This window comes from Rousettus aegyptiacus, unplaced genomic scaffold (genome assembly GCF_014176215.1).
Source record: "Rousettus aegyptiacus isolate mRouAeg1 unplaced genomic scaffold, mRouAeg1.p scaffold_m13_p_1, whole genome shotgun sequence".
Classification (NCBI taxonomy): Eukaryota; Metazoa; Chordata; class Mammalia; order Chiroptera; family Pteropodidae; genus Rousettus; species Rousettus aegyptiacus.
In genome coordinates, this window is record NW_023416284.1 from 6922679 (window position 1) to 6935893 (window position 13215).

General features: G+C 52.8%; 1 protein-coding gene across 2 annotated transcripts; it reads right to left on the reverse strand.

Annotated features, from left to right (window-relative positions):
* Positions 1-3374: 3374 nt before the first annotated feature.
* On the reverse strand, positions 3375-9509 carry KIAA2013 (KIAA2013 ortholog). Of its 2 annotated transcripts, XM_016149425.2 has the most exons (4): positions 8293-9493; positions 6020-6318; positions 5465-5944; positions 3375-4058 (listed from the first exon to the last, which is right to left on the reverse strand). In XM_016149425.2, exons 1-4 carry the CDS (start codon positions 9323-9325, stop codon positions 4041-4043), a joined length of 1830 nt encoding a protein of 609 aa, XP_016004911.1. In that variant the 5' UTR covers positions 9326-9493; the 3' UTR covers positions 3375-4040. The 2 variants fall into 2 exon arrangements, with proteins under 2 accessions (XP_016004911.1, XP_016004910.2); XM_016149424.2 differs by having other exon boundaries at positions 5465-6318; positions 8293-9509.
* Between the last annotated feature and the right edge of the window lie 3706 nt (positions 9510-13215).

Below are 13215 nucleotides of genomic sequence, written 5' to 3' on the forward strand. Positions count from 1 at the left end.
GTCCAATCAGAGGTGAACTTCAGCACTTTGGGAAGGAATGCTTGAACTCAGACTCAGCTGTTCTTGTTAGGAGAGCACCAGTCTTGCTATAGATAACTGTGACTTTTTTTTTTTTTTTTTTACCCATAAGGGTAGCCAGTCTGAGGATAGAAGCCCATCTACAGGAAGCAAGACGTGTGTCCTGCTGAGGTCACTTGAGCCTGGATCAAGCCATTCCTGATGCTCTACTAGACCAGCATGTGAAATTTTCCTTTTGTTTAAGCCAGTTGTAATTAAGTCTTCTGTCACTTACAACCCCCAAAGACTTAATTGAGACACAAGGATTGAATGACACAATGCATACGAATGCAATTCAACAAGCATTCTTTGACTGTCTACCTTATGCCAGGCATTGTGCTATTTTTCTGGCCATCCGGAGAAGATAGAGCCACTGCCCTCACGGAACTTAAGCTAGAGGGGAAGTGCCAAGCACACAGCAGATGTTCATTAAATGTGAACTTTCCTCCTTGGTCACCCAAGGGCCAGATGCAGAGCCCGCTAGAGGATTCGCAATCAACATTTACTGAAACAGATGATTATCCGAAGCTTCCATTGGCCAAAGTCCAGAGGAGAGGCTCCCCGGAACCAGGAGTGTCAGCTGATAGGTAGTTTGTTCAGGGTGGGGCTGTTTGCTCTGTCAGCGCCCAGCAACTGAGGTGGCCACACCCTCCCCGAACCTCCTTTCTGCATGGACGGTAACTGCCCCACAGCAAGTAGGGGTGATCTGCCCAATTACCAGACCCCTAACCAGACGTCAGAAGCTCAGGCCGCTGCTGCTTCCGGGATGGGGAATGGTAAAAACAAGACCCCAAAGTACGAGTTATCTTGATCTTAAGGATTTTTTTTTTTTAAGTCAAGCATCCTTTTAAGAATCTGAGGAAAGCTACAGAACTTCTCATGAAAAAAGAAATGTGCGCATATTTTACAATTCCAAGCTTTCATAGATTCCTTCTTCATCCGAGGTCCTGAGAATCTGTATTCTTGAAAAGTTCCATTTCTTCACTGGAAGAATATGCCTGTCTTAGTCCATTTGGGCTCCTATAATAACAACAACAACAACAAAAACATAGCCTTAGGGGTTTCAAAACTACAGGAATGTATTTCTCGCAGTTCTGGAGGCCGGCAGTCTGAGATCGGGGTGCCAGCACGGTGAGAGTCTGCTGAGAACCTCCTCTGGGTTGCAGACTGCCCTCTCCTCCTTGTGTCCGTGCATGTCAGGAAAAGGACTAGAGAGTTCCATGGGGTCTCTTTCGTTAGCGCACAATCCCATTCACGAGGGCTCCCTCCCTCATGACCACTTCCCAAGGGCCCCGCCTCCAAATAGCATCACATTAGGGGTTAGGATTTCAACGTGTGGATCTCAGAGTGGGGAGGATACAAACATCAGTCTCTAATGCTGTCCGTGGGAGAATCCCACTTCCTTTTGGAAAACCCTCCAGAGGGTTTGGTCTGAGGCAGGAGCTCGCGTGCAGGTAGGTCGTCTGTTTGGGAAGAGGGTAGAATGGAAGGAGGAAAACCAAATCGAGGCTGCCTTATCTAGTCGCTCGCCAGCGTGGGCAGTGGGGGCCCAATCCCGTCGGGACCATCTGAGCTACATAGAATTGTCCACCCGAGAGACAGCAGAGGGGAGCACTTGTCCACTGGCTCCATCTCCCATGGGTGCAGGGCTGTCCTCAGCAGCAGCATCATTCATGTGCCTGGATGCTACACACGTGCTGTGTACTGAGTAACTTCCTGAAGGTAAGAGAAGCCGAAGCGATGTGCCATCAGGTCCTCACGCCTGCACAGAGCTGGTGGCTGCAGCCATGGCAGGAATGAAAGGTGGGCTGAGAGGTACACGAAGCTGGTGGGGCAGGTCGGTCTTCGGCGGGTCACCACATTTGCGGACCAACTTGTCAGCTGTTGGCGAGTGCTGGGTGGCATGCAATCGGACTTTTCATACCAGGTTTCCACCCTCAGAAGCACCTCCTTGATAAAGCTTCTGTGCTTCTGCCCAAGGGGCCCAGACGACAGCTCCTCCCAGGGCACGAGCGGGCTGCGGGAGGCAGACGCGTGAGGGTTGGCGCCCGGCCTGCTCCCGGCTGAGGCTGGCCAGCGTTTCCTCTCTGCAAGGCAGGCCAAATGGAGGCACTGCAGAGTTTTGGGGTAGACACTCAGTCACTCCTACAGCTGCCATCCTGGAGGGGAGGAGAAATGCTTTACCCGCATCTCGTCCTTCAGAATCCATCAGGAGTGGAGCGGGGAAAATGGAGTGGGTGTGGGGGCTCAGAGAGAGGCAGGGTCTAGGGCAAGCCCGACTTTCATGCCAGCCTGGCACTGGGTGGTTGCGTGGTCTTGGGCAAACAGTTCAGCCCAAGGCCATCTCCTCATCTTCCAAACTGGGCTCTTAACCCTCAGCAACCTCCTCCCCACATAGAGCCACGTTCATGTAGATACCTACCCCCTATGATGAGCACTGAAATTAGAGCTACAATTCAGAAATATGAGTTGATTAAAATTCTGGTCATTCATTGGGTCTCTCTCAGGCACTGGGTACGTGGGTTCGTTTTTACGTTTCTGGGAGCCCGCCACATGTTGGGTTTCAAGTTAAACCAAGTGTGTCAGGCTCTCAAGTGTGACTCATCAAGCAGCTTTCAGTTTAACGCAATGACTAGTGTGGGGCATTTCTGAGCCCTACACTCCCCGGAGCGGAAGTGGAAGGTGTGTGGGACCCAAGCAACTGGAAGACCAGGGCGGCTGCTAGGAGGGCCTGAGGCTTGTTTACTTTCTCCCACAGCCATGTCGTGGGCCAGACGTTCAGCTCCTTGGCAAGCAAACCAGGCTTTCCGGTGAGTCAGGATGTTTAAAACACCACCCTGAAGGATGCCGGCATCTCGGTGTCCACAGGTGGACTGCCACGCCCAGCTCGGGCCTTTTTGGTCTGGGGGCCAGCTCCATCCTCTTCCTCACTAAGGCTGGGGCTAAGATCTGTTTCAGGGAACTGGCAGGAAGCCTACTCAGGGGTTTTTCTCTGCTTCCACAAAACCCAGGGTAGGCAAATCTAGGCTATTTAGGGCAGGTAGTGGGGAGAGGGCATGGTATTAGAAAAAGGACCAGGTATTGCCTCTCAACCAGCCCACATAGCCGGGCTACCCAGCAAACCCCCGCAGGGGAGCAGAATGTTGGCCACCTCTGCATTTCCTGAGGGGACCCCTCTGAGGGAAGATGTGGGAAGAGAATTCCTTTAGTTACAGTGGGGCTAGGTGGCTTGTCCTGCTTCAGACACTACCCAGGGTCTGGTGATGGAGGGAGATAGGATGTCTTCAGAGGTTTCAACCACACACAAACCAGTCATGGAAGTTTGAAAGAGATTTATTCAAAAACAGAACAAAAGAAAGCTTTGGTATTTCAAAACCCAACAATCATCCATCACTAGAAAGTGAAACACCTCCCTAAAGCCCAGAAATACAAAACCGCACATCTCCACAGGTTCATGATCAGAGACGAGGCGCAAGCCCCAGGGTGACCCGAGCCCCACGCCCTCCACGCGGGCAGCGTGCTGGGCCTCCAACCACCACCCCAGCGGCGAAATCACCACCCAGGTTCACTGTCTAAAGTGGATGGCAAAAGCCATCTGGCCAAACTCAACAATAAATTAAAAATTCGGTCAAGAAGGAACACATTAAATTAGGAAAAAAACACAATTTTTCCTAGACCAGAGTCTTTTCAAAAGAGGTTCTATTTCCTGGGCCAGAAGGGGGGAAGTGGAAGGAGCGAGTTCAATTTCAAGTATTTTCCATAGAAGTTCATTTTATTGAGTCGAAAGCTTACAAAAAGTCCACTGGCCCCTCCCCTCCCGCTCCCCAATGCAGACTCCTGAATGTCCACACGTGCTTCTGCGTGTCCCCCGACAAGGCACAAAAGGGTGGGTGCTTTCAAAGGATCCCTTGTTCGTAGCAGCAGGACTTTCAGTGCTGGGTGTCTTGTGCAATTGGTGGCTGAGAGCAGGACTGTTGGGTCACTCAGACACTGGGATCTTCCTGTTCAATTAACAAAACAAGTTGTTACTGCTGGCCGCCGACCCTCCGGAGAGCGACAGAAACACTAAGGGAGGCAGGCGACGGGGGTGGCACTGGCAGCCCAGCCAGGCTCTGGTCTGGCCTCGCAGACAGCTCCTGGCCTGGGGGAAGGCGAGAGCTACCGCGGATTCGGTGGCCTGGGGACTCCTCAGGCCGGGGCAGGGATCACTGGGCCCTGCGGTGGTGTGGCCAGCTCCAGCATGTAAACTGAGGGGCACGGGGCAAGCGCCCCATGAAGGCCATTTGGCTTGTCCCCGATTATGTGAGGGAACCGAAGTGGATGGACAAATGCCAGATTACGGGCAGAGAAGCCGATCGAGCAGCAGGGGCGGGCGGCCTGCCGGCTCGACAGGCTGCCATGCGAATCCACGCAGTGCGCTAACGGGACGCTAATGTGCTGGCTGCACATGGTTTTTATCTGATTTCCCATTTGTTCTCCGAGCCTGAGGAACGCAGACCTGCCTCCAGCCCTTCTCCCACTCCTTCGGGTCCAGCGCTACTGCCTTCTCCAAGCCCTGGCCACAAAGCCCGCTGGGCAGGTGACGAGGCATTTCTCTCCTGCTGGCCCCTCCCTGCTCTTTAACTACTCAGGAGCCCAGACCTAGAGCTTCATATGCCTCTTTCCTCTCACTACAGTCGGGGGGTGGGGAAGGTGGGGGGGAGGGGAGGAAGAGGAACAAGCTCAGCTCCCCCTCCAGCACTTTCTCCTGTGACTGCCAATGATGGACCCCGTTCCGGTCTTTCTCCCAGGAAATCCTGGCAGTGAGAAAGCAGAGACGACTGCGAGACAGGGGAGAGGAGGCGGCCTCCCGAGACACCAACCCTGATCCCTAAGACACATTCCAGATGAGACCCCACAGAGTCCGTGGGCCCAATCACAGCTTCCCGGGGCACGGATGTCTCAGGAAGCAGGAGGGGAATGACCTCGTCCTGGGCTGACAAGATGATTGCCTCAAGCGGCCTCAGTGAGGGACTGACCTGTGAACCGCAGTGAACACACCCTCACAGGTGAGGGTGGCGGTCCCGCCAGCAGTTCAAAAGCTCCAGGACAACCTAGGGGCTTGGTGCGGTTGTTTTCAAGCGCTGAGATTTACTGGGGAGCGGTGGGGGGTAACTGCCCGCATCCCTGGGAGGCCCGGGGACTTGCCTAGCCACTCCTGAATTTCCGCAGCTGTCTTTTTCTATGGTCTCCTCTCGAAAGTCACTTTCTAACATCCTTTCAAAACACACTTGGCTCCCCTCTCTGTGTTGAGGGCTGAGGGCACTGGCTTAGGGCACTCCACGACTGCTCAGGCCTCACCCCCTTCTAGACTCAGGACAGAACGCAAGGCCGGGGCCTGGGGCTCTGAAGACACAGGGCTTTATACCTTACTCCTGAAGAGGGGCTTGGCCCCAGGCCCACAGTACTCATTGTAGATGAGCTTGAAGAGGAAGAGGTGGAAGAGGGTGATGAGGGAGGCCACGCTGAACCAGAACAGGAAGGGCAGCCCGGGGTCCTGCTGGGCCATGTGCTCGTCGTGGGCCAGGATGGCCTTGAGGTGCAGCGTGTGCCGCAGGTCCTGCAGGTGTGTGAGGTCGGTGGAGATGTAGAGCAGTGGAGTGATGGGCTGTGTCACCATGACTGAGAAGGTGTGGCCCTCGGGCGCCGAGGTCAGTTCCACGGGCTCCTGCAGGCAGCCCGCTTCGCAGGCGTAGATCTTGATGGGCTGGCCGCGGGACTCCACGGACACGTGCAGGTACGGCTTGCCCTCGGTGTCCGCGAGCACGGCCAGGTCGATGTGGTCGTTCTTGTAGCGGATGCCGTGCAGGGCATAGCTGTTGTGCAGCACGTCGGGGTCGGCCTGGAACTGGAGGTGGTTCTCGGTGAACTGCAGCCCCCCGAAGCTGAGCACCATGCCCTGCAGGATGCCTGAGGCACCCACCTTCACTAGCCCCTTGCAGCCACGCTTCTGCAGGGTCAGCTTCCACAGGTCCGACAGCTGCAGGATCTGCTGGACAGAGGACAGCCAGCTTGGCCAGAGGTTCTCGGCGTGCATGGTGGCGTGGCCACTGAAGCAGTGATCTTCGTAGCTGAGCGTCGACTCCATCTGGTCTCGCTCCCTGTGGCTCAGGCTGGGGCTGAGAAGAGGGGCTGGTGAGCAGGACAGCATGTAATACAGGGTCAGGTTCACAGTCAGACCAGATGGGGTGTGGGCATCCGTGATCTTCTTCATTTCCACACCTGTAATGCCACAAAGGTTGCACATTAAGAGGGAACAGCACGGCCAGGTGGCAGAGGTTATGAAACAGCGATCAAGAGCACCAGAGACATATGGTTTTTGTCCCTAAGGAAGAAAGTGGCAATTCCAGTCTCCCTTGAGTAAGGGAGAAAGTCATGCTGCCGGGCTTCCTCACATGACTAACTTGAGCCCCGTGGGCCTGAAACCTAAAATCCTGTTACAAGGCAGTGGGGCCTCCTGCCAGACGCCAGGACACAGACTTAGCCAGGACCTGGCCCCAGCCCTATCATGCCAAGTAGAAACTCCAGTCCACCGCTCCAAAACGGTCACCGACGCCCTGGCCGGTCTTGGGCTTTTCCCCTCTATCAGCTCTCTTTTTCCAGTCCTGTAGCTTTAAAAAAAAAACCTCTGAACACAGGATCTCCCCAATCTGTATGATTTCTAGACTCACCCAGCTAACGCCCACTAGGTGTCTGCACCTGGATGTCTGACAGGCATTCTGAACCTGATGTGGCTAAATTCTTCCAGCGCTGACCCTATCCTTCCCCACATTGTCCCCAGACATCTGCTCAAGCCCTTCCCTAAAACTCAGGAGTCACCCTCCAGTTCTCGCTCCCCACAGCCAGTCCTTGGAAAGTCCCGGCAGCTCCATGTCCAAAAGTATCAGAGTCCATTCGTTTCTGTCTCCACGATCACAACCACCCTCGGGTCCCAGGCTTCCTCTCACCGGGGCTCCTGCAAAAACCTGCTTGGTCTCCACGCTCCACTTTTGCCCCCGTGTGGTCCACACTCTACATACAGCAACCAGACGGATCCTTAAAATTGTGCATCAGCTAGTGTCTGCGCCCTGCGCTCCACCCGCTTACAGTAAAATTCACCACTCTCACTAACGTGCACAGGAGACCCCTTAGGATCTGGGCTCCGCCAGCCTCCTCCATCTGATCTTACCTCCCACGACCCTCCCCTCGCTCACTGCTTGCCAGCCACACCGGCCACTCAACCAAAGCCGTTCCTGCCTCAGGGGCTCCGCTCTGCTAGCTTCCTTGCTGTTCAGGTCTCAGCCTAAGTGTTTCTTCCTGACAAATGGAGCTACACAGTCCCCCACCCCACGTACACACACTTACCTCTCCCGACTCCAGTCACCCTAAATCACGTGTTTTTAGCCTTTCTCCATAGAACTTTTTTATTCTAAAAAGCTATCTTGCTTATTTATTCAAATTTTCACTTTTCTAATATTTGTCTTCCTCCCGTCCAGAATTTCAACAAGCACCATGAGGACAGGAACTTTGTTCTGCTCACTTTCTTACCCAATGCAGAGAACAGGCCCTGGCAGCAGCAGTCAATAAATGCCTGTTGCGTGAATTAAAGGGTCTCAGAGCAACTAAATACAAGGATTCAGACGACCAGAACCCTGGAAACCAAAATCTCTCAGCTAGGACTTTTTTCCCTAAACAGTCAAGAGGGAAAGAAGTTTTCACTTGACAGAAGAAGCATCCCACCTGCTGAAAATGATCCCGCTACCTCCCCATGAAAAAGCTGCAGCCACAACGGCCAAAGCACACCTCAGCCTCGTGGGATGTCAAGAAGCCCAGCCAGACTGTGAGAAACTGAAGAATCTGGGATCGGCCAGGCCTCTCTGCCTGCCACTTAGCCTTTAAGAATTGACCCCCAAACTCTCCTCAAACCAGGCCTCACCTACAAAAACAATAAGACCTACCCTTTGTGTTTATTCTGTCATTGGAATCTCATAAAAACCCTCTGAAGGCAGGTGCTACCATTGTTCCAAGGTCACATGATAGCTACCAAGTGGTGGAGCTGAGTCAGCCCCAGGTCAAATGCCAAGCCCAAGTTCTAATCACCCCACTGTTCCCCTTTAGTGTTGCCTCTGCAGACTTTGGAGGGGGCATCTCCAGGGTGGACTGCGTTCACCCTGGTGCAAGGTGCAGACTGCGAACCAAACACTTGCCAGGCCTGACCTGGGCTGAAGAGCTGAGCCCAGAGGCGCTGGTGGTCCTGAAGCAGCTCGGCTGCAGGCATCTCCAAGAGCTCCAGCATTTCCTTCCGTGCCAAGTCCTGGAGCACCTTGAGCTCCTTGGCTGCTTTGTTTTTGAGCACCTGGGGGTTAACAGGGCCGGAGACATGCACCACCCACAGCACCGTCTCGTCCAGCTGCGTCTTAGGGGCCACTTGGAGTCGGTTCACTAATTTCTTGGCAGCCACCACCACCAGGTGCACCAGCCCCGTGGGAAAAGGCGGGGACCGGCCCGAGTAGAGGAGGAATTGATGGTCTCCGACCTTCTCCAAAGTACTGGTGAAGGCCCTGGCGGCCGGGCCAGCAGTGGGCCCCACAGTCTGCAGCGCGGCCACACGCTCCGTGGGATTGTTGAGCTGGATGCGCTGCAGATAGACGTGGGGTCGGCCCCGATGCGCCAGAAAGTCCTCTTGCAGCAGCACACAGTCGCGGCCGGACCCCGCGGCAAGGCCGGAGGCCGAGGCTGGCCCGGGGACGGCAGCCGCCGCGCCAGGACCGGAGGTCCCGAGCTGCAGGCAACGCACCCGGCGCAGCAGCCCTTCACGCAGCAGCAGCACTGACTCTCCGGCTTCGGAAATCGCACTCAGCGGGCGCAGCTGCACGAAGGGCACAAAGTCCGGGGCCACGGCAGGCTCCCGCTCTCCAGGGGTCACCCACAGCCGGTTGGCAACCACGTCCAGGGCCAGAAAGCCGTTGGCCACCAGAGCCGGCACTCCAGGGCCCAGCGGCACAGCCTCGCCGCGCTCCCGCAGGCTGCGCCAGGCGCGGGTGGCCGCCTCCAAGCAGGCAGAGGGCTCGGCGGCGCCCGGCTTGCCGCCGGCCCAGGGCAGCAGGTGCAGGCCGCCTGCCGCCCGCCGCGCCCCGGAGCCCCCGAACCACAGAAGCAGCAGCAGGAGGCCGAGCAGGCAGAGTAGGCGGCGGGCCCAGCTGCTCGACAGCAGTCCCGGCAGCCCCTTAAGCCGCTGCTGCAGCCACATCGGGCCGCCAGGCGCGGGCGCGGCGCGGGGGCGGCCGCCGGGCCCGCCGCCCAGCCCACCGGCCCGGCCGCCCGCGCCTCACTCCCGGGACAGGACCGCAGCGCCCACCCCAAGCCCCGTCACAGACGCCGCAGCAGCTGCCACCACCGCTTCCTCTTCTTTCTCAGTTGCCTCCGGCCGTCAAGCGACGCGGGCCGTCAAGCACCGCCGAGTCTTTTGCGACATATGGAAAAGAGAGGGCGGAGTGAGGGGAGAGGGGCGGGCCAGACAGGAGGAGGCGGAGCCACGGCGAGGAGGGCACGTGACCCGGTTGGGGCGAGTCCTGCAGAGTGATGTCTACGCGAGGAGAGAGGTCTGGCGGGCACTGCAAGCATCCAACTGTAAAAAAAACGCCGAGCCAGCAAAACCGAGCACGTGTTGGGTCTCGTTCGCTACTGATGGATTCAACAGCCCTAAGATAAAAAATAAAATAAAACAACTTTTTTTCTGTAAAAATGATCCTCACTGCAAAAAAACAAAACTACAGAAAACAAAGAAAAAAGGAAAGAAAGAAAAGGAACCACTGTAAACTAGACTTCCTAAGAAATATTTTGTTGATAACTCTTCCAGACCTGTCTGCTGCTTGTATTGCATACGGGACGCCAATCCTGCCCAGGACTCTCCATTTCTCTACCACACCAAGTCACCTGCATATCAACCCTGAGTTTTAACTTATTAAATAACATAAAACATAAAAGTCTCATAATTTGAAAATGTCTTTAAAGTATAAATCCTCAACGCACAAGAGAAATTTTACTTTGTTTCTGGGGGAAAAAATTCAGTATGAGCACAGGGGCAGACAGTGGGGACATTGTCCCGACTTTGGTTTTAGGACATTCCAAAGCCAGACAGTGCTTTCCAGTTGTTGAAAATTAAAGTCATTTGAGGTGGCTTCTTGTGGACTATGAACAGACACAGATGTGTTTGCTGAGTTCGAGGGCCAGCACCCTGTAAAAGGTGCCTGTCAGGTGATCCAACAGTATGCTTTCCGTTTTTGTTTTCAAGGTTACTATCAAAACACAAACACAAAATTCTTAATTACCACTGGGTGTTCACAAAAACCACAGAATTTGTTGAAGGATGTACAGGACTCCATGCCTTACAGTTAGAGACAGGATCTACCCAACCCTCTGAGGGAAGCACAGTACTCCGGAGGCACAATGAGGTGACAGCAAAGGACCAGACTGGGCTTGATACCCCCTATGAAATAGGATGACCAGAGACTCTACCTCTCGTGTTTTTGAGGAATAAATAAGTTAATGCAGGTAAAGCAAGAATGGTACATGACACATAATAAATGCTCAGTAAATGTAATCCACATCATTTTTTAAATTATTATTACAAACACCCATGTAATAGGCATATCATTTGGTCCACTTGTGCAAATGTTTCTAGGGGAGCAATTCCTGGAAGTAGATTCCTAGGTCAAAGAGAAGGCTCATTATTTGTGCGCTGAAATCCCCTACCACTCTCAAACATCCCAGGGGGAGGGGACTCACAGCTAAGGGGCAGCAATATAGCTACAACATAGCTAGGGAGTCAAGAGCAAGGACTCTAGCATCAGGCTGCTGGGGTTTGAATCTTGGCTTTTCTCTTTACTAGCAAGTCAACTTACTTCCCTGGCAACTGATTTCAGTTTCTCCATCCATAAAATGAAGATCATAAGACACAGTAGGATTGCTCCAAGGCTTAAATTGGACAAACATATGAAGCATTTAGCAGAGTGCCTGGCTTAAAATAACCAATCATTATTTAATTTATGTTTACTAGGCAGCAGAATACATATACATGTACATGATACAAAAATGCAGAATGCTCAAAAAGGTGAAGAGTGACAATTAAGTCTTCCTGGGACCCCAACTAATTTGTTCCTTTCTGCGGATAACAACCACTGCCGCCGGTTCCTGAGACTCTCTTTCAGATATTCTATTCACTTACAGATATATAGACATATAGACATATAGACATACAGTATATCTATATTTTTTCTTTCACAAAAATTGTAGCCTATGGTCTTATGTTTTTTTACTCAGGGGAAGAGCTTGGATATTCTATTTCTATTATTATTATTACTAAAGGGGCTAAGTGCCAGTGAGTCTGGCTGATGGGTGTAACGGGGGAGGGGGAGAGCTGAGGGCCAGCTGACTGCCAATCTGGCAGCACAGGGTGTGGCTGTCCACTGAGGACGTAGCTCTTCTTTGGGCCAAGAATAAACATGGATAAAAGAAGAGAATAAAAGTAAGAAAAGCCCCTGCGGCATTGCACGACTGCCCTCCAGGCTAGCTATTCTTTCTGTACCTTCCCAGGAAAGCAGGATCCTGTGCCTTTAACTATGCATAACACGTGCTGCACGTACCAGGAGTAACATCTGGGCAGCAGCCGCCCCTGGTTAAAGAGACAAGCTCTTCTTTTGAATGAAGCTTGGACTGGGTTCAAGTTCTAGCAATTTGATGAAGGGAGCAGGAAATAGATATCAAAGGCATAGAGGACAGGCTTTGCCAGGGTTAATCCTTTCTTCGAAGGAGGCCGACAATCTTCAAGACTCCTACCCCTCCTGATTTGCAATGACTTGGGCCATGGGAACTGCACTGGCCAGGGATATTTTTTTCTGTCCACAGAAAATCACCATCGAGGTTCTCGGGCCCCAGCAAATGGGAATTTAGAGCTCAGTTCTAAAGCTGCCTCCTTTTCTGTGGTCCCACATCAGCTGCGTGATTTCAGGCAGGTTGCTTCACTTCTCTGTGCCAGTTTCATTTCACAAATGAGAGTGTTACTGCCTGACTTGAAAGGCTGTTTGCAGACATGGAATGAAACAGAGTTTTGAAAACTGAGCTGGGGACATATGCTCATTCTCCTCCTCTCTGCTCATCTCTCCATTTCCTCCTGGAAGGGTCTGGAATTTCGGTATTCATCCTCCTGAATTCAAAAACATCCGGTGGATTCTGGCACCAAGTTCTGTCCCCAGCTGCAGAAACTCTCCGCCCTGGGTTCCAGTTGGGTGGTAGAGGCCCTGGATTGCATGTCTGCCTCTTCCCTTTACTTGCCTTGTACCTTGAGCTTGCTGCTGGGTCCCTCTGGGCCTCACTTCCACCATCGGTATGATGAGTAAATCTTTGTGTCATGAGATTTCCCAAGTTCCCAGGGATTGTACCTATCACCTAAAAATATCATGTGTTGGTTTTGTTTGGTTTGTACAAATAGTATATTACAATATTCATTTTTTAAAAAATTTCTAAAAACAATGAAAAAGCGATCTAGGAATAATATAATATTATATAAATATATGTATATAAAATCCCGCCACCTAGAAATAATCCCTGTAAACATCTGGCTGTCATTTTCTTTTATCGTGGTCTCTACGCATTGTACCTATAGGAATATATTCTTGCAGAGTGGGGTCGTCCTGTGTGTACAGCATCTTCCACTAAACACCACCTCGGAGTGCTTCCCTTGCTGGAGCAGTTTTAGGCATCTATGCATGGCTTGCTTTATGTTGTTCACTAACATCCAATGACATTCCTCCTCCCTTGACTCTTTGTTCCCCTGGGAGAGAGGGAGCCCTGCCCACCAGGGTCGCACCCACCACCCATTCCTCTGGAACCTAACCTGCTGGTGAGAGGCCCCTGGATCTCGGTCTGAGGGTCTCCTCAAAGGAAGGGAGGGTTTTTTCCCTCGGAGATGGGCGCCCCTAGCTGACATCTGTACCAGGAGCCCTTGTTCTAGAGATCTTTGAGTTGTTTGTTGGGCTTTGAGAAAGACCCAGTCTGTGAGGTGACCCTGAACAATTTCATTCATTCATTCATTCATTCATTCATTCATCGATGAGACCTCGGGAGCAAGACCTTCCATTG

Bases quoted from the DNA above. Each gene is read 5' to 3' on its own strand.
- KIAA2013 (XM_016149424.2), bottom strand. From the start codon at position 9,325: ATGTGGCTGCAGCAGCGGCTTAAGGGGCTGCCGGGACTGCTGTCGAGC. The intron at 6,319-8,292 runs GTCAGGCCTGGC...GTGGCATTACAG, and splicing joins GGCTCAGCTCTTCAGCCCAG to GTGTGGAAATGAAGAAGATC.